Source organism: Astyanax mexicanus, chromosome 17, assembly GCF_023375975.1.
Source record: "Astyanax mexicanus isolate ESR-SI-001 chromosome 17, AstMex3_surface, whole genome shotgun sequence".
Lineage (NCBI taxonomy): Eukaryota > Metazoa > Chordata > Actinopteri > Characiformes > Acestrorhamphidae > Astyanax > Astyanax mexicanus.
This window is the reverse complement of record NC_064424.1, coordinates 43,250,260-43,276,022: the sequence shown is the minus strand read 5'-3', so window position 1 is coordinate 43,276,022 and position 25,763 is coordinate 43,250,260. Positions and strand designations below refer to the sequence as shown.

Sequence of the window (25,763 nt, the reverse complement as noted above, 5' to 3'; positions counted from 1 at the left end):
AGTCAGGGATTTTAAAAGGAACGGTATTTGGTGTATTTTTATTTGTTGTGGGGCTTTACAAAACGTTATATATATATGTATAAGATATAATAGAACAGATATAGTTTACCATATATAACAGTTACTAAAACCGAAGATATGTATTATAAAAATGTTACGTAGAAATAATAATCATATTTTGGGATGCGTGTCTGCGTGTTTACCTTGTGACGTGTTGAGTCTCGGCCTTATGAATATTAATGAGCTGTATCGCCGCGTGGACCAATGGGAGCGCGCCCTGTTGGCTTCTCTCGCTGTTTCCCGTGGTGCCGCGCGCAGGCAGCGCTGCGTCAGCAGAGAGGGAAAGATGGCGGCGCGCGCGCTGGTAGCGGCGGTAGCGGTGTTGGTGGTGTGCGAGTGTGTGCACGCGGAGCAGCAGGAGGCAGCCGGCGGTGCCGGTGACAGTGCCAGTACCGGTGGCAGGGTCGGTGGCAGCGGCGGTGGCGGGGACGCGCCTCACCGGCGCTTCGAGTACAAATACAGCTTCAAGGGTCCCCATCTGAGCCGGGACGGGAGCATCCCCTTCTGGGTTCACACGGGGAGTAAGTGCCCTAAACACACACTATACACACACACACACGCACACACACACACACACCACACACACACACACACACTCTCATTCAGGACTGATCAATAACCTGCACGCGCTGATCATCATTAACCCCAATCACTGATCACTGAATTAAACTAACCTTAGTCTGTTGCTGCTGTAACAGTGGATATGAGAGACCACCCTCAACACTGATCAGACTGATCAATAACTTTACTGATTACTGAAACTCCTGCACAGACTGATCAATAATGTTCTGATCGTCTACCTGGGGTGATCTACCCGTCTAACGTTACATGTGTGCATCTTCTATAATTAGCAATAACTAACTGTCCTTATTAAGAAGCTGCACTTATCAATAACTAGACTGAGGCTCCCTCATGCATATTGATTACTGATTACTGATCATTGATCATTTTTCTTTTTCATGTCTCACTGCCCTGGCTTAACGTTTTTGCATGTGCTCATAAATCAATCTTCTTTACTCACTTAGTTTTGTTTATCTCCACTGATAAGTAAACAATAAGATTTCAGTCTGTGCTGATCAAACAATAATCTGTTACTCATCTTTCTGGCAGTGTCAGTCTGTGATCGCTATCTCTTATAAGTAGCAATAACTGCCCTTATTAAGGATCCACACACATCATAACTCTAATAGTGGAGATGCGTCTTCTTTCCTCACTAATTGATAACTAATCAATGAGATTTTTGTATGTGCTGATTAACCAACAATTTGTTGCTCATCTTGCTGGCAAAACTATATGTGTCTGTCTGTGATCACTTTCTGTTGTAAGTATCAATAACTATCTGCACTTATCTATGCACACACCATAACTCTAATAGTGGAGATGAGTTTCTTTGCTCATATAACTAATAACTAATCAATGAGATTTTGGTATGTGCTGATTAAACAATAATCTGTTGCTCATCTTCCTGGCATCTTCTGTGATCGCTATCTCTTATAAGTAGCAATAACTGTCCTTGCTAGGGATCTGTCCTTATCAATAAACACAAAGCATAACAATTTTTTTATTACCTCTTTCCTTACTTATTAATAACTAATCAATAAGATGTCTGTATGTGCTGATTAAACAATAATCTGTTGCTCATCTTCCTGGTGAAGCTATAGCTGTGTGTCTGTCTGTGATCGCTCTCTCTTATAAGTAGCAATAACTGTTCTTATTAAGGACCTGCACATGAACACAAAGCATATCTCTAATAGTTCCCTAAAAGTGAAGATGAGTCTTCTTTCCTCACTTATTGATAACTAATCAATGAGATTTCTGTACATGCTGATTAACCAATATTCTCTTGCTCATCTCTCTGGCAAAACTATGATGTGCCTGTCAGTGATCATTATCTCTTATAAATGAAATAAGAGATATTCAGGATCTGCACTTGGCAATCAACACATCATAACTGTTGCCCTAATAGTAAAGATTAGTAGAGTCTTCTTTAGTCATGTAAATCAACTCCACTGAATGATCACTAATCAATACATTCCTGTATGTACTTTTCAGTCAATAGTCTATTGATCATCTATAAAAAAAAATCTTTACAAATGTTGTATTCTATCTAGGTGGCATAACATAACATCAGCGTATTTTAACAGCTTGTTCACTCTTTATACCACAGCTAGTGCAGCCATAAATGTATATTTATGGCAATTATTACAGGTCAAAAGTTTGGACACATATTCTTATTCAGTGTTTTAACACTATATTTCTTTATTTAATTTGTTTTCTACATTGTAGATTAATATTAAAGACATGAAAAAGAAAGAATTACATTTGAAGATGTAAGAAGAGCTGTACCCAAACCTCTGACTGATACTGTATGCTATAAATGGTCACGTAATAAAACCGGTTTATTTAACTACTAACTATTTAAAGAATGTAGATCAGCAACTTCTTTCATATTCATCTGCTGCTATGGTTGAATAAATAGAATTTCTCTAGGAACCAGTTCATCTGATCTTTCCGCTTAAAGTTTAAGTCAGAGCAACAGTGTGAAGATTAATGATTGGCCTGCATAGGCTCGTCACATGACGTAACTGTGAAAGATAAATAATAGAAGAGCCTTCATTTTCATTATATTTGTACACTACAATTTTGGTTTTTATTTTTCCTGACTTAAAAGTGGCAACTAAGTAGACTTGGGTATCAACCCAACAGTTCAGTGACCAGTGAACTAGGACTTAACCCATTGAAACACTATTACTGTGAAGAATGCAAGCTGACAGCTTGTACCTAAAATGCTATTAGCTATTAGCATGTTAGCTTAATTTGCTCCTTTTATAGGTTTAGTGTGGAGGTAGACCAAAGGTCAGTGTTATCAGGCAGAGGTCCTGCAGAAGCAATAATGCTGACGTTATAAATTAATTCTTTTGAGTCTGCTCTATAACTGCTCTTTTAATTATTTATTTATATATACACACACACAAACAGTGGGGAATGTAAGTATTTGATACACTGATGACTGAAGTTTTCTCACCTCTAAATAATAGCGAGATCTGTAATTTATATCGTAGGTACACTTTAACTGTATGATAATCAAAATAAATGATTTTTATATAAGTATTTGATACAATAGAAAAACAGAACTTAATATTTGGTACAGAAATCTTTATTTGCAATTAGAACTAGCACAAACTGCAGCAGAGATTTTGACCCACACCTCCATACAGATCTTCTCCAGATCTTTTAGGTGTTGGTTCTATCGCTGGTCAACATTGAGTTTTAGCTCCCTCTAAAGATTTTCTATTAGGTTCAGGTCTGGAAACTAGCTGTGCCACTCCAGAAAACTGAAATGCTTCTTTCAGATCCACTGCTTAGTTGCCCTGGCTGTGTGTTTCGGGTCATTGTCATGCTGGAAGACCCAGCCACGACCTATCTTCAATGCTCTTACTGAGAGAAGAAGGCTCTAGGCCAAAATCTTGCGATGCATGACTCCACCAATCCTCCCTTCACTACCTAAAAGCTTTAATTTTCTCTCATCTGACCACATGACCTTCTTCCATGCCTTCTCCGGATCATCTAGATGATCACTGGTGAACTTTAAATGGGCCAGAACATGTGCTGGTGTGAGAAAGTGGACCGTTCTTGCAATGCAGGATTTGAATCCATGACTGCATAGTGTTTTACTAATAAATTGGTAGGAGATTAAATACTTACTCCATGCAACAAAATGCAAATTAATTATTTGTTTTTTTTTTCTTCTCACAGTTAAAGTGTACCTATCGTACAATTAAAATTGCAGACCTCACTGGGAAAACTTGCAAAATCAGCAGTATATCTAATACTCATTTTCCCCACTGTGTGTATCTGTGTGTAGGTTGATGCAATATGCATTTCTCTGCTCATTAAGGTCAGTTTGTTCAGTAACATACAGCTTATCTTTTGAGCCTGGAGGATATCAGCACTTGCACGTCTGGCGCATTGCCAAAGTCTGCAGCCTTCAGCTGATTAGAGTGTTTTATTTTTTTTTGTCCTGCATGTTCTCTTTCCTCAAGCTCTCTTCACAGTGCTGGTGATTGCACAGCTGTGATAATCTTGAAAAATAATGCTAAACATGCTCTGTTTCTCCTATTTCCAGGTGCCATTCCGAGTGCAGATCAGATCCGGATCACCCCCTCCCTGCGCAGCCAGAAAGGTTCAGTATGGACCAAATCTCCAGTCAACTTTGACAACTGGGAGGCGGAGGTGGCGTTCCGCGTGTCTGGCCGAGGACGGACAGGTGCAGATGGACTGGTAAGAGAGTCTGCAGCCGTTCTGACCTGAAGACCCAAGACCATTTGTCATTTGTTTCCCTACCCCTTGTTCTCGAGTGTCACCCTTCCTGTTGGAAATGTTTCTTATCCTCTCCCTGAGTAATAGAACAAGCCTTCAAGAACTAGATACATCCTCAAAATAGATATATAAATGAAAGAACACTGATTAATTAGCAGATACTTTTAATAGACTCTGTTTTGGAGAGAAGTGTTTTTCATTGGACAGCGACTGTAGGCTTCTCCTGCATGCCTCACTCACTAATACAATGATGTGGTTTGAGTGAGGAGCTGTGGTGTGTTTTAACAGGGCAGAACATGTTCCAGAGCCTCTTGGTTGTGGGTTGAGCAGTAGAGCAGAGTACTCCATTTTCAAGCACCACTTATTAAATTACAAACTGTGTCTGTCTGTCTCTGCGCCTGACTCTGTCTCTGCGCCTGACTCTGTCTCTGCGCCTGACTCTGTCTCTGCGCCTGACTCTGTCTCTGCGCCTGACTCGCTCTGCCCTGACTCGCTCTGCGTCTGTCTCTGTCTGTCTCTGCGCCTGACTCGATGTGCGCCTGACTCGATGTGCGCCTGACTCGATGTGCGCCTGACTCGATGTGCGCCTGACTCTGTCTCTGCGCCTGACTCTGTCTCTGCGCCTGACTCTGTCTCTGCGCCTGACTCTGTCTCTGCGCCTGACTTGCTCTGCGCCTGACTCTGTCTGTCTCTCTGTCTGTCTCTGCGCCTGACTCGATGTGCGCCTGACTCGATGTGCGCCTGACTCGATGTGCGCCTGACTCGATGTGCGCCTGACTCGATGTGCGCCTGACTCGATGTGCGCCTGACTCTCTGTCTGTCTCTGTCTCTGCGCCTGACTCTGTCTCTGCGCCTGACTCGCTCTGCCCTGACTTGCTCTGCGCCTGACTCTGTCTGTCTCTCTGTCTGTCTCTCTGTCTGTCTCTCTGTCTGTCTCTGTGCCTGACTCGATGTGCGCCTGACTCGATGTGTGCCTGACTCTGTCTGTCTGTCTCTGTCTCTGCGACTGACTCTGTCTCTGTGCATCTTTGTGCCAGTCTGTCTCTGTGCCCGTCTGTCTTTGTCTGACTCTGTGTGTTTTCTCTATAGGCTATATGGTTCACTACTGGGCAGGGCCTTGAAGGTCCAGTATATGGTGCTGCTGACCAGTGGAATGGTGTGGGAGTATTCTTTGACTCCTTTGACAATGATGGAAAGGTTGGTGTGTTATTATATTTATTTATTAAATTTATTTAATTATGATACCATTACAATGACAAATACCTTAAAAACAGTAGTATTGTCGTAAAAAAAAGCAATATTACATTATATTATTATATAATATTATATTATAATCACTACAACTAATAACAGTAAGAATAGCAGTAGTGATGCTAGTTGTGTCATTTGATATCATAAACTAGAAAATGGTTAATATTTGGAGTTGTAGTAGGTGATATTGTGGAGAAAAAACTACTTAGATGTATCTTTAAAATATTGTATTTACTTTTTATATTCATATGAGTATGTTATGTTTCATAATATTTTGTTTTGTATTTACATTTGACTGTACGTATGATGTTTTTTTTATTTATATTATGAATATTGAATTGAAATGAATATGAAAAGGAAATTGTGAAGAATTGTTATGCATGCATTTTTAACTAGACCTTGCTTTTTTATTATTATTATTATTATTTTAGATTGACATGTGATTAACTGTCTGGAACAGGATATTTTAATATGACAGCATATTTTTTTATGCTGCTTTTGAGGAATCAACATCAAAGCACCTCTGTAAAGTACTCTGTGTTAATCCTCTCTCCATGTTTGTGTGTGTGTGTGACCTTGTGATTTGTAGAAAAATAACCCAGCGGTCATTGTGGTGGGGAACAATGGAAAACTTGTTTATGATCATCAGAAGTAAGTAAACATATTCTCTCCTGTGTGACGTCACTGTGGGTTATTGTAAGAGATAACGGGAGATTAGTGAACAACTAATCCCCTCGTCCTCTATTGTTCATCACTGTCTGAGCGAAAGTGTTAAATGTCCTACGGTAAAGTGTGTGTGTGTGTGTGTGTGTTGGATAGTGTATTGTACATGCAGACAAGTAGTACATAGAAAGAGCAAAGAAATGCAATTAAAATAAATCGAATTAATAACAAAACACATTACATATTAGAATTATCCAGCTTATCCAGCCACGCCCACTTAAAAATTAATTTATTCTGCATTTGTGTTAGAATATCTGGTCAGTTCTGCTGTGGACTCTGATAATAAAGTAGCTAGTTATGTCAATCCAGCAACCCAACAGAATATTTCACTATATTTTCAGCTTCTAAAACACACAAAGATAGCAGTGCTGTGGAGAACCCCCAAAGCTCAGGCTGTATGTTTAGGGTCATTGTCCTGCTGGAAGGTGAAACTCCTTCCCAGGCTCAAGTCTTTTTTGTAGCTTCCAGGACTGGTCTTTATTTAGCTCCATCCAGCTTCCCTGTCCCTGCTGAAGAAATGCATCCCTCAGCATGATGCTACTACCACCACCATGTATTACAGTGTGGATGGTGTGTTTAGGGAGATGAGCAGTGTTATTTTTTTTTTTGTCACACATTGCGCTTTACATTAAGGCCAAGATGTTCAACTTTGGTCTCATCTGACCACAGCACATTTTTTCACATGTTTTTTGTGTCCCCTATCAGTATTTATTTTTTTTCTATCGTGATATCTATCAATATTGATTTATTGTGAGTAGGGTTGGGCGATGTCTCCTTAATTGGCAGATGACGATGTTTACAGTGAAACATTGCGATGGACGATGATATCGTTGGGGGGGGGGGGGGGGGGGCATTTTGCCTGATTCCTCTTGATTAAATATCAATAAATATGTGATACCTTTTAATACATATATTTTACTTCACTTGATAGGACCTTATTTATTAAATCTCCTTATGACTGACGCCAACATGTTTGATCCAGCTGTTATATAATATTATGTTATATTAATACCATTTTAACGTTTTTTTTTTTTTTTTTTTTTTTTCGTTTCTATGTTTTGCAATTGGTTAGATTATATTTTTGTCAACATTTTGGGTTTATTTTCGTTTGTTATTTTGCTAATAATAATAGAAATTACATAATTGATTTTATAATTTGTACAATTTTTTAAGGGGCCAGTAACAAAAGTATGTGCATGTTTCTGGAAAAACAAAAAAGTGGGCGTGGCATCGCGATGGTTACCATCCATCGCGATGTTGGGTCATAAATGACGATGGACAATGATATCGTCCATCGGCACAACCCTAATTGTGAGTGTATATAAGTGTTTGGTTCTGTTTTCTGAAGTAACAGAACAGATTGAGAGTCAGTTTGCTGTTCTCCTCCAAGTGTGTTCAACAGTATATATAATCCAATCACTGTATACTAGTGAGTAGATGTTGATGGGAATTGTTCTGTTAATAATTTTTTTTTTTTCTTCTCTTTTTCTTTAGTGATGGATCAACGCAGGCTCTGGGTACATGCCTTAGAGACTTCCGGAATAAGCCTTATCCCGTCCGTGCCAAAATCACATACTACAGAAAAACATTAACGGTAAGAGGGATCTCACTGGGATGATCAGTTATTTTATTTCAAACTAAAACCATATTTATATTTAGTATAAATTAGTATTCCCAAATTGCTTAAACATTCCACATGTGCTGAATTATGACAAGTATAAAATGGACCGTGAAGTTTCTACTGCAGTGATGTAATTAAATCTGTAGAACAGGACTGCAACCGTTATGAAGTGATGTTGATTAAAATAAAATTGTCTAATTTGTTGTTTTTAAATCTTAATAAAGTGGCACAAATAAACAGGCTCATTTGTAAATATGGTAGCCTTTCATGGTGGCAGTATGAGAATGAGATTACTCATGTTGGCTATTAAATAAATATATTTTGTGAGAATTATAATTTCTTTTTTTTTCTTTTACATTTTTTTGGTTTGAATTTAGAAAAAGATATTAAAAAAGGTATCAATCCAATTCAAAGTATCAAACTGGTACCAGTATCAATTTTTTTTTTTTTATCGACACCCAGCTCTAGTGGTAACTATTCATTCATTTGTAACTGTTAGACTTCCCATCTTCCCTGATAAGAGGAGGATAGTGGTATGTTTTGTCACATCACCAGCAGTATTATTATCGCAAAAATACCATGCAATATCATGATGTTATTTTAGAGCCATATCGCCCACCCTTAATTTCCAGTGAAGTATAGCCATATAGCATATTTCACTGTAGTGTAGAGTGTAGAATATCATAATTAATGATAATTAGGTTGGGTATTCTTTGAAGATACGCTCTCAATAAAACTAATACTCAATGTTTTTGTCTTTAGGTTCTGATCAATAATGGTTTCACCCCCGAGAAGGAGGATTATGAGTTCTGTACCAGAGTGGAAAACATGATCATTCCACCCACTGGATACTTTGGCATCTCTGCTGCTACAGGAGGACTGGCAGGTCAGGGTTGGCTAAAGCCTTTTACAACTACTTAAAGCAGGGGTGTCCAAACTACGGCCCGCGGGTCGTTTGTGGTCCGTTTCCTTTTTTGGAGCGGCCCGCGAGGTATTTTAGAAATAGAATGAAAGTTGGCCCGCTGTTAAGCAGGTTTTTATAATGTGAGATTCAAAGTTTGAACGCTAGGTGTCAGAAACGGGCCAAAGAGTCTAAAAGCGGAGAGGGTGCACATTTCTAGCATTGAAAAACAGGGCAAAGAGTCTAAAAGCGGAGAGAGTGCGCATTTCTTGCGCAGAAAAACGGAGGAAAGAGTCTAAAAGCGGAGAGGGTGCGCATTTCTAGTGCAGAAAAATGGGCCAAAGAGTCTAAAAGTTGCTGTAATTAAGGAGTTTAATATTAAGAGACATCATGAAATGAAACATCAATTTGAAAAATCTTAGTTTACACAACACTGTCAAAGATAAAGATAGTAAGTGAAGTAAAATGGTGTGTAAATGAAATAATCATGAAAAAAGTATTATTTAAAGTGGTATATTTCATTATTTGTTTTATTACGGAGTGTGGCCCGTGACTTCAAATATATTTCTCCTTCTGGTCCCCAACAAAAAAAGTTTGGACACCCCTGACGTAAAGTATAATAATATTACCACATTCGCTCACTATTCAAATGCCAGTTTCTAGTTCAAGTTTTTAGACCTGATTTAAAAAACGAGGTTGAAGTGGCTTGGTGAATATTGGGTGGAGAACTGTTCCATATTCTCAGAGCATAAACCACGAACACACTTAAAAATCTCCTTAAACATTATAGTGATAAACATTGTAGATGACACAATCACCAAGATCTAAGCTTCTAATTATGGTGGAAGTGTGGTTTTGGTATACACCTGAATAGATAATGGATATCGTTCACCATATGCAAGTCAATTACTGACGTGGTTCCCTCCATCTTCCCAACTACGCTTTTAGAAAACACTTTCATCACAACTGCATGGTTTAGACTGAAGTGCTTAGCAGCTACTCTTTTGGGAAACGCACCGCTGATTTAATGGTCAGAGCTTATCCATTTCAATGCATTAATATAAAGCATTAAATACAAATATTGCTTATATTAATATAAGCAATATTATATTATATTGCTTATATAAATATAAGACTGTTGCATAACAGTTTTTAAAAAATTGTTGCAGTAGTTTATACTTGAAATATTAAAATATTTTAGTGTAGTGATATTCAGGGTTCGTGCGGTCATGAAAAACCTGGAAAAGTCATGTCATTTGAAAATAGCAATTTCCAGGCCTGGAAAAGTTTTGGAAAAAATAAAAATACCCAAAAAGTTGTTTTGGTAAAGTCATGGAATTTTGCAATTTACATATGTTAGTTATTTCAGTAATGTAGCCTTACGCAATGAAGCTCTCAGATTCTGACATATATTTTATTATTTTTTGATTATCGTGTCGACATTGCTTATAGGAATTATTTTTTTATCATTATAGTTTCAGTTGATTTTTGGTTTTATTGTACATGTCTGTTAAAAATCGTATGATCATGAAAATTTGACTTGAAGACATGGAAGACTTGAAGACACGGTCTAAAAAAAGTTTATTGGTTAAAAAGTTTATGAACCCTGGATATTATTTTAGAGCCATATTGCTCCCCACTAATGTGAAGTTCTAATATTGTTTTTCTCCAGATGACCATGATGTCTTATCCTTCCTGGTGTTCAGGTTAACTGAGCCTGGAAAGGAAGTGGTATGTGTTATTTATTTATTATTTTTTTTTTTTTTTTGTACCACACACACACACACACACACACTTAAATGAAGTTGCAAAGAGCCCTCCATACTTATTTCATAAGTGTTCACCAATTACTCCATTCTTTTGTGGGGCATAATTGGAGTAGGAGTGTGTGCAGTGCAGTAGGCTGGGGCTGAGTTTTGAATGCGTGTTTTGTTTCTGTCTGTGTGTGTGTGTGTGTGTGTGTGAAGCCCCCACCTGAACAAGAGATTCCTAAAGAGGAGCAGGACAAGTACCAGGAGGAATTTCAGAATTTCCAACAAGAGCTGGACAAAAAGAAAGAGGAGTTCCAGAAGGAGCACCCTGACGTCCAGGGCCAGCCCCGTGAGTGCCTCCAGCTCTAACCTGAAATCTGTTTATAACACACGGCTCACTCTTCCCACAAAACACACGGAGATACGGAGGGAAGCATCACTGAAGGGTGTAAAGACGATTTAGAAAGAAAGGTGTCTGAAAGGACTTCAGGTTGAATAAAGTAAAAACGATGAATAATAGAGATTTATATTGAAGTGTGTGTGCTTTGTAAAAGTTCAGGTTTGCTGGCATACCATGCTCACTATCGCTGTCCTAACAAGACCTTCCATTATTAAAACAGTAACACAATAAAATAACAGGATAGGATACATTATCACTGTATAAAGAAAATGTTTACTAAAATGTTTCTGCTTTTTTTAAAGTCATTTAGGACTACTATATTACTATATTGAACTATAATTGGTTCCATGCAGTAAAAAAGAGTTTTATTAGAGTATTAGAGGCTAAAACTTACTAATACTAATACAGAAAACCAATTATATATATTATAGCTACCAAATAGGGTAATAATATTATAATAAGTAATAATATAATATGCGATTCAAATGTTCATGAGAGTTTCCCAGATTTAAAGGTGGAGGTTGAGGAAAGTGAACATATCATTTTATTAACTTTTTTCTATAAACTGCTGAAATTTCTTCCAAATTTTAAATAAAATTATTGTCATTTAAACCATTTATTTGCAGAAATTGAGTCAAATAGTCAAAATCAAAGAAAAAATGTGCAGTGCTTTCATACCTAAAATAATGCAAAGAAAAAAAAGTTAATATTCATTTAGAATTTGACACTGGTGACTTTATTCCAGTCCTGGAGCAAATGTACAAGCAGTTCAGTTTGGTTTGATGGCTTGTGATCATCCATCTTCCTCCTGATTACTTTCTTGGGGTTATTGTTTTTATTATTTTTGATTATTTATCAATTAATATAGTAAAAGCAGGCAAACTTATAATTTTAAGTCTATTTTTTTCTTTGAGCTGTGCATGTATATGCTAGTAAATCTCAAAAAAAATAAAATGTCTTTGAAAAGTTATTTTATTTCTGTAATTCAGTTCAAAATGTGAACCTCATATATTATATAGATGTATTACACACACAGAGTGATCTAATTTAATGTTTATCTCTTTATCTGCTGTGCCCAGTGGAGGACCTGTACGAGAGCGTGAGCGACCGCGAGCTCCGTCAGGTGTTTGAAGGACAGAACCGGATCCACCTGGAGATCAAACAGCTGAACCGGCAGCTGGCCATGATCCTGGATGAACAGCGGCGCTACGTCTCCGTCATCACGGAGGAGATCTCTAAACGAGGATCTCAGTCAGGACAGGTAGGACTGGAACCTGCATTAAATGAGTATACTCTGCTATAGACTAGGCCTGGTATTGAAGACCCCCCAGCACTGAGCTGTGGAGCAGTGGAACTGTGTTAAATTGAATAAGTAAGGGTGCTATAGGAGTGGGACCTCCTATACAGATCTGGAAAAATTAACAGTACCTCAGTTTCTGAATCAGTTTCTCTGATTTTGCTATTTATAAGTTTATGTTTGATTAGAATTAACATTGTTGTTTTTGTGCTATAAACTACAGACAACATTTCTCCCAAATTCCAAATAAAAATATTGTCGTTTAGAGCATTTATTTGCAGAAAATGAGAAATGGCTAAAATAACAAAAAAGATGCAGAGCTTTAGACCTCAAATAATGCAAAGAAAACAAGTTTTCATAAACATATTCATAAAGTTTTAAGCGTTCAGAAATCAATATTTGGTGGAATAACCCTGATTTTTAATCACAGTTTTCATGCATCTTGGCATCATGTTCTCCTCCACCAGTCTTACACACTGCTTTTGGATAACTTTATGCTGCTTTACTCCTGGTGCAGAAATTCAAGCAGTTCAGTTTGGTTTGATGGCTTGTGATCATCCCAATACCTTTTAAAAATTAGTATAATATAAAAATCTAACGTCTGAAACTTTACATCTGATTGGTTCCTTGACTTCCTCACCTTCTTCATGTTTGTTGGTGCCAAAAGCTACGTCCTAAATAGTGGGATAATCTGTTGTTTCAGGTTCCGAGTCAGGACATGGGCACTGTAATCACCACCCAGCAGGAGGTCCTGCGTAACCTGAATGACTTAAGGTGAGCTCCTCTCTAGTAACATCCTACACTTGCCTTGTTTGCTAAACAGGCCTGTAAATCTGATATTCCAGAACAAACAAGTGGAATCCAGGGCAGTGCTGTGTAAATCTCTGTCCAATCACAGTGAAACCCACAGCCTAACCCACAGAATAGGTGTCTGAGGCCGGTAATCTACAGTTAATCAAATAAAATCCTGCTTACCACTGGAGGACCCCTGACAAACAGTCCCCCCACCTTCCTGTATACACCCTAACCCCCCCAACACCCCCCACTGTGCTAGCAGCCATATCTTAGCTCATCTCTTCTCTAAAGCCGCCTTTTTTGCCGTTTTGACCTGCGACCCCTTGCTGTGTTTTGGTCATGAGGATACAATGCTCATTTTCTAGCCGCTGTTTTCAGCTGTAGACCTAGAGAGTGAAAACGGCTAGTCTGCTTTGTAGCGTTGCACGATGTTTGGAATATTCTTTTGCAATATGTATATTACAATATACACTACTACTGCACCTCTTGCTTAGATTAGACAGTTTTGTACATCTTGGATGAATTTTCTCCTGGAATTCAGGCTTTCAGTTAACAGCTGTGCTGAACTCATCAAGAGTTAATTACTTGAATTTCTTGTCTCTTAATGTGTTTGAGAGCATCAGTTGTAAAGTTGTGAAGAGGTAGAGTTACAGGTATACAGTGAATAGCACTATTTAAATAATATTCTAATCCATATTATGGTAAGAAATACTAAACTAAGTAAAGAAAAAAATACTTTAAGAAATAAAGGTCAGCAAATCGGAACAAAATCAAGAGCTTTGAAAGTATCCTCAAGTTGCAAAGTTGCTAAGAATATCAGAAACGTTATGATGAAACTGGCTCTCATCAGGACCACCCCAGGAAAGGAAGAGCAAGAGTTACCACCTGCCTCAGAAACCAGCCTCAGAAAGTTAACAGCTCCTTATGTGCTCCTTCATAGCTTTGATAACTATAGTATTTAGTTACAATGTATTAATTCAATAATTCAACGAGAATGTGTGTCTAAACTTTTGAATGGTATTGTATATTGTCATTTAAAAATATCATAATTTTTCCATATTTCACCAGAGGTATATGCACACTGTCTATGCAATATTTTCCAAAAAAAAAAAAAAAAAACGATTTAGTGTACAAATTTGAAATTCTGAAAATAAAATATATTATCATATTTAGGCTTGATTTGTTGGTCAGATAACATTTGATTCTGCAATTTGCACGTTTTCTTATTATCCATCTCCACAATAAGTTGATATTAATGCTACACAATAAACAATACATTGTATTGGATAAGAAAATAGCATAAAATATTACATTGATATTACATAATTATTTAAAAACAAATAAACAAGAATGTATTGTCTACTCTACATCTTTCAGCATGACATAATTGCTGTTGGGAGCGCTTGTATTTTACTTAGCTTTGTAAAGATCTGCTGAACTGGAAGAGAACAAAAGGGAAAATTAAATATGTTAATATTTAACTACACACATGTCGTGTCCAATTTAAGCTAAATTATTCATATAATGATCTGATGAAGTTTCTTGGTTAATCCAGATTAAATATCTTGAGGCCGTTGTGAAGAGGGGAGAAGTCACGGTCGACACTGTGTGACTGAGTAATGACGTCTTTATTAAGTACAGCTTGTTGTGCTGCTGGTGTTTAGAGCGGAGGTGAAGTCACGCTGGATTAGGTCACAATAACAGAATATTAAACAATGGGTGATTTTATCATTATTATTACCCTGAGATTAGACTCTATATTTAAAACTCCTTAACTGAGAATAGAGGATTAGCGAGAACAAAGACTCCTTAACTCTGAAGATGAACCTATGGAGAGTTTTAGACCTTGTTTTTGTGTTTTTATCAGATGTTTTATAGCTGAGATTAGTAGATTAGGATGGTTTTGGAGTGTTTTCTGTGGTGATGTGTGACCCGATTTTAACGGTTGAATAAGAAAGAGAAAATCAATTTGATTAGTTTTAGATTCATTTTCAAGTTTTCGATGATAATATTTTTCATATACAGTGGTGTAAAAAGGATTTGTCCCCCTACAGATTTTTGTTTTTGCTTTTTTTATACTGATACATTTCTAAATATCAAACAAACTTTAATATTAGATAAAGATAACCCGAGTAAATAATAAAAGCACTTTTTAAAATTAAAATTATAGCAGTATATTATAATTTTATTTATTAAAGGAAAAAAAACTATCCAAACCATTCTAGCCCTGTGTAAAAAAAAAAAAAAGTGTCACTAAAAAAGTGTAAATTAAATTGCAAAAGAAGATTTTAATTTTTAATCTCGCAAGATCTCGTGCCACGTCCCTAATTAGTTATGATGTTAGTGATTTTTCTAAAAAGAAGTTTTTATTTTATTTTATTTTATTTTATTTTATTTTATTTTATTTTATTTCTCAGACCTGTTCAGTCTGCACAGCCGGTCTACATGTCAGCACTTTTTCCAGTCTTATGTTATCATGTTGTAAAAAAAAGAAATGTTTTAAAGATTGAAATTATATTTAAAAATTATTTGAATAAATTCTTGCTATTCAGATTTCCATTAATAGATAAGGTTTTCTGTAATGCCTGTAAAGGCTCGGGTCTGACAGGGACGATATGTACCTGATTGCATAATCCAATAGTCATTAGTAATCGGTGTCATGCTTTTGCTCATTTGGGTTAATCCACTCCATATTGCGTTTCCTGTGTGTGAACTGATTCAGGGTTTTGTCCGGACGCAGACGCAACACTGTCGATCTGAATCGTCTTTAGATTATAGAACAGGCCTCGCCCTTTTCTCTGAAGGGTGAACTAATTTATTGACCCTGTTAGTCTCGCGAAATTACTTACTGGGGACAAAAAGGCTTTCGCCCAATATATAGGTCATTTGGAGTAGATAAAGATTAGATAAAGGCTTTAATAAACGCTCACTTTGTCGCTCAGGGGAGATTTATGTCTAATGATTTTTGTTCCCCCTTGAGAAACAAATTTGATTTTGTTTGGGTTCCTCGCCGCCCTCCGCTTAGCATTAGCCGCGCCGCGCCGTGTGTTTCAGGAAGAAAAGGCGGCATCTTAACGCCGCTCATCCTTAGCGGATTAGACGACGGTCTTTAAATATATCCGTCATACACAGCGAGGTACATGCTCTGCGTCTGATTGCTTTCTCGTCTGTATGATTCCCCAAGGAGCCCACGCTTATGACTTAGCGTTCGCTTTCATTTTCCTTCATCTTTTTAATATTTCGCTGATCGCCTCAGCCTCCTTAAGACGACTCGTCAGAATGAGGTTTTCCTGCTGTCGACACACAGTCGCTACAAGAAAAATGTAATTTAATCAGAGGCATGATCTTAATTTGAAGATGTGTTCTTGATTAAAAGGTTAAGCCCCTGCTTATTCATTTATTTATTTTTGCTCTTTTAATGCGAGCTCGTGCTGTGGTTTTGCGTCGTCTTGAGTGGAGCACTAATAATGCATTTAAATGTAACAGCCTTAATGTTCGAGATGCCATTAATATTCACTGTGTCTATATTTTTATCTTCACTGTTATACTATTATACACCAATCAAGCATAACATTATGACCATATTGTTGTTTCTAATTCTATTTTCCATCTTATCACTATCATGGAGATTTCACCAAGAATGCAATTTCTATACACTATATGGACAAAAGTTTTGGGGCACTTGTTAATTCTTTATTTCTTTTAAGATTTAAGGATATTAGGTCCAGCAGGCTATGAGCTGCCACTATGATCAGGAGATCGCTGGTTGGAATCCTGTTCATGTAGCTTGGAATCAGCTGCAGGAGCCCTGAGAGAGCACAGTTGGTCTTGCTCTCTCTGGGTGGGTAGAGTAGATGGTGCTCTTTCCCCTCATCACTCCTAGGGTGATGTGGATCAGCACAAGGCTGCATCTGTGAGCTGATGTATCAGAACCAAGTTGCTGCGCTTTCTTCCGAGCGTTAGCGCTGTGATGCTACACATGTATCGGAGGAGGCATGTGCTAGTCTAATGATTGGGTTGGGTAATTGGCCTTGTAAATTAGGCAGAAAATGGGGGGGAAAATTAGAAATATAAATATAAAATAAACATAAAGGTATTAGAAGGAGTTTGTGCTGCTTTTGTTGGAGTAATTGTCTATACTGTCTAAGAAAAGGCTTTCTACCAGATTTTGGAGCATGGCTGTGAGGATTTGATTGCATGTACTGACAAGACTCAATTATTGAAGGAACACAATCATTTCACCGCTCAATGCTGGGGTACTACACTGCAAAAAAACCTAAATCGTAGCAAGTGAAATTGTTAGTAATAATTTGAAGGCAATATATCTGTCTTTTCTTTTTCTTATAGGATTTTTTGTCTTATTGTAAATGTAAGATTATTTTGCTTATTTTACAAATAATTATATTAATCTATCATACTTTGAATTTTCACCTTTAAGTCATTTGAAATTAAATTAAGCACAAAAAGTCACCGGTCAAGATATGTTGATTCTTTGATTTCAGGAATAAATTGGCATTTCTTACCTTATTGGCATTTTTTTTGCTTGAATTAAACATATATGTCTTAATAATTAAAAATCGATACTATACTGTGTTTCGAAAATTAACACAGTATTGCAAAACTAAATATTTTGATATGATATTGATATTTGATCTTGTGTTCCTAGTAAATCATTGTGTAATATAAAGAAAATTAAGCAATAATAGTGCGAGTATGGTCCAGATTTATTACTACTAAATTGCTTTTTTAATATTATATTGCAATATTCTGCACTCATGTTGGAACAATTGCTGCAGTAAAATAAACAGAACACTTCACAGGTCATCCTGCTGTTATGGATATAACTGTATATTTAAAAATATACAAAAGTTTCCATATTTTATGTCTGTTTTATGTCAGAATCTCAGATGTGAACAGAATGTGTAAGTGTTCTGTTAAGAGACCCCCTCAGCCCTGTCTGAATGGGGTATGTCTTAATCATGTGAAATATGTTTAAGAAGGGGAACATGGTTTTAGAGGGATTAATTTAGCAGCGGTTGCTGCTTTAGTTGCAGGGTAATTTCATTTCGCTGTGAAATTGAGGGATATATGGCCTTTTGGGAGCATTAAGAAGAGAAGGATTAAGAGATTAGATTGGGACAATTCACTGTAATATTAAGATTAGGAATTTGATGTCCGAAGAAGTTGGCCACGGCCGCTGGGCTGTGTAATCGGGGACACGGCGGCGGCCTGCAGCGACGGTCCTCAGCCAGCAGGGGGTAAAGCAGCCTGTAACTCTGTAACTGTTGGACTGTGTATAGTTGAGGACTGGCTCTGTTAATATTGTAATTGTATCAAGATAAATTTGAAAATAGATAATTGGGTATAAAACTTAATCTTTTTTTATTATTCAGTAGAGTGAAGAAATGGGTTTTAATCCTATTTTTCAATTATATAGAATTTCAAACAGAATTTCAAGAAAAATTAAAAGATGATTCTTCTCTTGATTTTTTTTTAATTTGTAAATTTTTGGAATGGAAAAATTAGGAAAAAGAAAAATCTTTTTTTTTTTTTTTTTTCCTGAAAATCGAATTGTTAAGTGCAGTAATGAAAAAACTAAAAATAAATGAAAACATTTCTTGTACACTGCACTGTATTTAAAAAAAATAATAATGATTTTTACATACAATTTTCTATGATTGCATTGAGCCTTAAACAGTCGGAAAAATAAATAAATAAACATTACACTGAACACCATCCGTGCTGTAAATAAAATCAGTAAAGGCTAATACACCAATTAGATGTACCTTTCAGTCATTGAGTATTCAGTTAAGAAACTGTTGTGTAATCCATGAAAGTAGTAGAAATTAGTAGAATGATTAGTAAAAGTGATTACATTTTTTTCTTATGGGACTTTTCCTTGGCACTAGAATACATCAAATATTTCCTACGAAAAAGCTTACAAATAATGTTTAAATATTTAAAATATTAGGTTAATTACAATATTATGAAATGCAGTTCTTCAAATAAGTAACTTCTCAAATATTTTCTCGAATTCTTTAATATTGTTATACAAGATTTCTTCAGACAAAATATAGAAAATAAATTAAATAAAGAAAAACATCAAAGGAGAAGTGTCCAAACCTTTTGACTGTTTCCATAAATGGAATTCTTCTGTTTATATGCAGAACAAGAGTGTGATTAGTGTTTTATATATTATACTTTTTTTTTTAATACAGTGTTGTGTGTCAGGATATCTATGTCACAAGATTTTTTTTTTGTCCATACATATACAGGCATTTTATTGCCTATCATCAGTTAAAGGTATTAATGCTATTATTTTACTGTTTTATTTATTTTTATTTATTTATTTATTTATTTTTTATATATATATATTTCAGAAACACATTCTCAGCCTCAGTACAGCAGCTGGCAGGGGGACAGCAGGGACACGCTGGAGGTTTGGGCTCATACGAGACTGTGCAACACTTCAACGACATTAAAGAACATCTGCACGTCGTCAAGAGAAATATTGAGCACATCATCCAAAAAAATGCGGTGAGTAAATTCTACACATTCTTTATTTACACTAGATCTTACTTGCATTAGGCTCGTCTTTAAAATATTAAATCTAATAATAAGACGCAAAACCAAATCTTCAAAAAAAAACAATTTACAGAAAAAAAAATAATCTAACTTTCTATAGAAATCTGTATACAAAAATTGTATTCATGTAATTTACGAGCATTTCTATTGGTCTATTCATAAAGTTCTAAAACAGTGTAAAGAACAAGTACTGGATACAGTTCAAAAGAAAACAAATGCATTTATTTTTTGCCGTGTGTAAATGAAATGATGAAGATTATGATGGTGTGTGATCTATTTGTTGTTTTGTGATGTGCAGGGTCCAGCTGAGAAGACGCAATGTCCTGAACTGCCCCCGTTACCAGCCTGCCTCACCACGTCACACTTTGTCATTTTCGTGGTCATTCAGACGCTCCTGTTTTTTGGATATGTCCTGTACAAGTGAGTTCCGTGTGCTGTTTTTCTGCCGTTATCACAAAGTATCGTCATCACAAACAATAGTAATATAGTAATTTGGTACTTTGAGTAGTAGTTATGATACTGCAAAAACATATGCATTTCATTTTCGCTCAGTAAAATACTGTGTTTATTGTTGTAGTTTATTTGTAGTAGTAGTAGTAATTGGTAGGGGAGAAGTTGTATCGGTAGTCATAGCAATAGTAAAGTAGAATTAGAATAAGTAGTAGTAGAAGTGGTTACTGCGGCAGCATTAGCATTAGTAGTATTAGCATTAGTAGTAGTAGCAGCTCCCACAGTAGTAACAGAAAAGGAGAAGAAATAATAGCAATAGTAATAGTGGTTTTCACCACTAAGCAACAGCAGTAGTGTCAGTAGTAGTAGCAGCAGTATTACAAATAGAAATAGCATTTTCAGTAATATTAACTTTAGTAGCAGTATTACCTGTAGAAGCAGTAGTAATAGCACTATTTGCAGAATTATCAGCTGCATCAGCTGTAAAGTAGAAGTAACATTAGCATAAGTAGCATTAGGAGTAAAAGCAGCAGTGGTAGTATTAGCTTTAGTAGCAGCATCATTATTTGTAGAAACAATACTGCATTTTTCTGACTATAAAACGCACTTAAAATCCTTTAATTTTCCCAAAAATTGACATTATATATACGACCTTATAATCCGGTGGTATGAACTCTACAAGTCAGGTATTAACGCAGCAAAGCCACTCTGCACTAAAGTTACTCCAGCACTAAGGCTGCGTGCAGCAGCATTAGCATTAGCCGCTAATGGCAGTGCCAGCTCTTTAACTGTTCAGAGGTGAGCATATTGGACTGTAGTCTGCGCGTTTACCGTGTTAAAACAAGCTATGTCGGACGAGCCGCTAGCTGATGGCACCCTGAGTTCCTGGACCACTCAGGGTTCCTCAGTTTAGCACTATCGGGCAGCATATGTGTCCTGGTAGCGCTGCTGTTAGCGGTTAAGGCTAATGCTGCTGCACCTAGCCTTAGTGCTGGAGAAACTTTACTGAAAACTCACCCTTAAACAAAATATTGGAAACCTAAGTTTACTGTAAATAAATAGATGTGCTTTACTCACCCAAATAAACAGTTTTAAGAAGAGAAACCTGTGTAGATTTACATCCAGCGCTTAGTACAAATAGCAAATGTTCTAGACTAACAGATGCAACCAATACTTTGGATAATACTCCAACACAGATAAATAAATTGACAATAAAATATTGATATAATAACGTATATGCAATTTTGACTTATTGTTGCCTTTTCATAATTTCTCTTTGTGTCTGTTTCTATTTGCAGAAATCAACAGGAAGCAGCAGCTAAGAAATTCTTTTGATGAAACAGCTCAAATGTTATCACAGCACAGTATTTAAATGAGGGATAGTTATTGTTTGTGTTATGTTTTTTGTTTAAAAGCTGTAAGTTAATGTATTTGAAAACTGAAATATTTTGATTATTTTTTTTTAATTCATTTTTTAATTTGATCTGAACTGTACAGGGTGTGAATGAATGGTCCCTCTTGCGAGTGTGAGATGTATTGGTTTAAGATCCCCAAATCCGATGTAATATATTTGTTAGTCCTCAGAGAGAGAATGTTCTGAATTTGTACGGCACACTGTTCTACATGTTTTTTTTTTGCTTCAGGAACTCAACCACTGTCCCCTGAACTGTTGCTGTACTGTGGAATCTAGATCATTGGAAGCAGAATTTGTTCTTTTTCCAGGGGGAAATGCAGTATTCCAGTGTTGTAGCAGAACTGCCAAACCCACTACGCCAAGGCCCAGGGGTTCTGAATGTGTTTTGAATCTTTGAAACTTGGACAAATTATATTTTTCTCTCAAACAATTTACATAAACGGAACACAAACCCACGTATATCACCTGTTCTTTTTTGTTGTTGTTGTTGTTGTATGTCCTTGTGATTCAGAATGACTGATGAAGTTTATTACATGTAAAGTCATCCATCCGGGTCTATACCTGTACCTGTAGGCATTGTTGCTCTAACATATACTGATACTGAGTATTGGTAGTAATAATTTGACAGATCTGGACCAGCCTTTCTAAGCAGTACTACAGATGGCAGCTTTTTATATGACAAAGTATATTTTGGTATTTAAATGTCAGATAAATAATCAGTGCTTTTTAAAACAAAGTAGAACCACAATTTTAATGCATGTGTAACTTATGTTGCATCCCAGTAGCGTACTGCACTAATATTTTATAATAATGGTGCCACACATCATGCAACTGATGCAGTAGTTTATTTAAAAGGAGCCCCAACAAAGTATTATGTGCATTACTGTACAGACTTTTCAGTAGGTCAGCATTTCTGTATTAAAATCATTTTTAAATCATTTTTAAAATTGAAATTTATAAAATTAAAATTTTTGGAGATACTGACTTTTGGGTTTTATTAGCTGTAAAGCATAATAATAATCAACATTAAAAGAAATACGTGATTGAAATACATCACTCTCTATATCATGAATATAAATAATATAGGAGTTTCACTTTTTTTATTTAATAACTGAAATAAACGAATTTTTCAATGATATTGTAGTATTTTGGGATGCACCTGAACCTCTGTATTCTTAAAAACTAAGTTGGGACACAACCCTATTAACCATGACACTACTTATTAGAAATCACATTTAGCTGCAGTTATTGCTGCAAAGAGGGAGAAAAAAAATAACACACCAGATACTGAAAGAAAAGGTTCTCATACTTTTGACACTCACAAATATAAATTATTGGATCATTTCGCTCCATAATGTTATATATTTGTCTCATTTGTTTAACTGAGTTCTCTTTATGTTTTATCTATTTTTAGGACTCATGTAGAGTATGTTTTTACCTAGGTAAACATTTTTTTTTAAACAGCTTAGTCCTTAAGGGGGTTTAGTAGCAGTAGGGTAGCTGACTGCGCTCCCAGCTCCCTTGAGATCATTAACAAGCTCCTCCCATGTAATTCTGGGCTGACATTTCACATGTCTCAGAATCATCCTTATTCTGTTATATAAGATCTTGCATAGGGTTCCAGAGCAACGACAATTTACTATTATTTTGTTTTTCTTCCATTTTTGAATTATCAACACCAACGGTGTCTTATTAAGCTTCTTGCTGATGGTATTGTAGCCTATTCCAGCCATGTGCAGATCTACAGTCTTGTCCCTAATGTTCTTTGACAGCTCCCTGGTCTTGGTGGTCGAGATGTTTGAATGAAAAAGACATTGCGAGGTGAGATTAAGATTATTTTATATAAAGGGACAGGATTTCTGTGGGGGTCAGAATTCTGGCTGTTTGATAGGGGATCAAATTCTTAGATCACTTAATCAATTAAAAATTGTCTTTTTTTATATCCTATTCCTTTCTGCTAAAATGAACCTGTCATAAAAGGGGGTAAACTACAAAATCAGAAATCAGAAAAGGACCAAATCATTAATTCCTCCACTGTACCTCAGCTGCAGTTTAGATGTTGGAACGTAGTTCCTGAAGGCTTATGCTAAGTCTTACACAAGAGTTCCAGCCCCTGCAAGCCAGACCCGTCATTAAATGGCTAATTCACGCAAAACACACTGCTTTTGCTAATCACGAATGAAGACAAACAGAGAACAGGAGCTGATTAGCATTGTATAAACAGTGATCATGCTAACTGGCCCCAACCGGCTTCCGTTCACTGTTAGCAACATGAGCTCCTGCGGGTGAAGAGTTCCTCTCAGGATTAGAGCTGAAAATGGGGAGGTCACAACACTTTCACTGCCTTCATTTCACTGCCTCTCGCCCCCTGCCCTCATTAGCTGACTGCGAGGGATTCCCTTAATGGCTAAAACAACAGCGGGAAATCCTCACACCGGGACGCTTTAGAACCGCACGTGCTAAAGCCTGATTTGGTTTCTTTGTCTTTGACTTGTTGTCTGTCAGAGCAGCTGTTCTCAACAACACACTTGTGTGAACTCAGAGAAAAGGGCCTTTACGCAATAAAACACTCCAGGCTTGGGCTATAACGTGTAATATTTTGGCAGTGTCAATATTACATAATATAGCATGAACCTCGAGTGCAATTATACCACAGTTTATTAAAAGATTTTGAATTAAAGAGCACAAGAAATACAATCTGTTTGGCCCCAAAACTCACAGAGAACAAGTAACTGTCCTTTAGTCCACAGCTTAGTGCTGTCAAGTGATTAAAAACATATATAATTAATACATGCTCTGTAATGTACAGTTCACAATCTAAATTAATCACATTAAACACTTTTTAATCACTTTTCTTAAGAAAGTATTTCATCTGTACAGTTCAAATGTTTTACGTTAATAGCTGACATTAGTTGACTTTGCTTTAGAATAATAAAATATTCCAGCCCTGTTTAAAAAAATTTTAATTTGATGCAAATATTAATTAAATGTAGATATTTTACAGTGTTTTAAATTAACATTTACTTAGTAAAAGTCCAAATAAACTAAAATCCAAACAAAATAAAAACAGATGATCTACATTATTTTTAGAATACATATTTTCATGAACACAATCTGGCATGGGGACTGTTATTATGAAGCTCAAAATGGCAGAATAGCCATAATAGCATATAACAGCTAACTGGCGATGCTAACTGTATTCCAACAATAATTAATGGCTGATGTTGTGATCTGATAACAGATGGATGGTTCTGTGCTTGTTATATTAGTAGGTGCTTGGGTATTTTATACAATATATGGATTATGACTATAGTTCACCCCAGTACTGACCTCAGAACACTGGAATATGGCCAAAGGCTCAATGCCAGCTTAGTAAGTTCTGCTGTTTGATGTGATATGTGTATTATGTCTGGACTTTATTCTGGTCTTCAATTATGAGACGTTTTATTTGCCTCCATCACTTTATAGTGACCGGAAGTGTAGTACCAGGTCAGAGGGGAACAAGGAAGGAGATTAATCAGTGGGGAAAAAAATGGAAATATTTGGGAAATCATTTAATTTACTTAACAAAATTAGTTTGACAGCCCTTCCACAGCTATACTAACCTGCACTTCTCTGTCATTTTTATATCCCTCATTTCTTTAATTTTCTCCCATTCATTTTCACACATACCCAAGCCATAGAGTTACTGTGTCTTGACAGCCACCAAATTCCCTGTATTGCCTGTATTTCCTTTATTTCCTTTCACAGCCATATTTTGTTGGCTTCTTATTCTTTGTTTCTACCATTGAGCTCTGCAAAAAAAAATCCACTTAGGAAATTCACTTTTCTGGTTATAATTACTACTTTCTTAAATTATAAATTAAGTTAATAAGAGTGCAATAGTGTTTTTAGTTTTAGTGTGGAAAGAGTGTTAGAGCTCTAATGACTGTTTGACCGTAACAGTGTGTGTGTATTGTGACGGACTGCTACACGACCTGAAGGTGTTGCTAATTCTTATTGGTCAGACCATTCAACCTCCATCAGTTCCAGTTGAATTCATGAGCTCCCTGCTGCCAACGTCCACTTGGGATTATTAGTGAACTGTGCTGCTCTGGTGGAGCTACTCTGATAATCCCACCCTCACCCTCAACACACACACACACAAAACAACTCTCACTAGTGCTTTCTCAATCCCCACCCCACCCCCATTCAT

The 25,763-nt window shown here is 36.4% G+C and overlaps 1 protein-coding gene across 1 annotated transcript; it reads left to right on the top strand.

The window, feature by feature from the left end:
* Window positions 1-318: 318 nt before the first annotated feature.
* lman1 (lectin, mannose-binding, 1) lies at window positions 319-22,027 on the top strand. Its single transcript, XM_022676546.2, has 13 exons — window positions 319-581; window positions 4,187-4,341; window positions 5,470-5,577; window positions 6,221-6,282; window positions 7,849-7,948; window positions 8,738-8,861; window positions 10,549-10,607; window positions 10,844-10,976; window positions 12,107-12,288; window positions 13,028-13,098; window positions 19,500-19,656; window positions 20,003-20,124; window positions 21,453-22,027. Exons 1-13 carry the CDS (start codon window positions 347-349, stop codon window positions 21,487-21,489), a joined length of 1,545 nt encoding a protein of 514 aa, XP_022532267.2. The 5' UTR covers window positions 319-346; the 3' UTR covers window positions 21,490-22,027.
* Window positions 22,028-25,763: the final 3,736 nt, after the last annotated feature.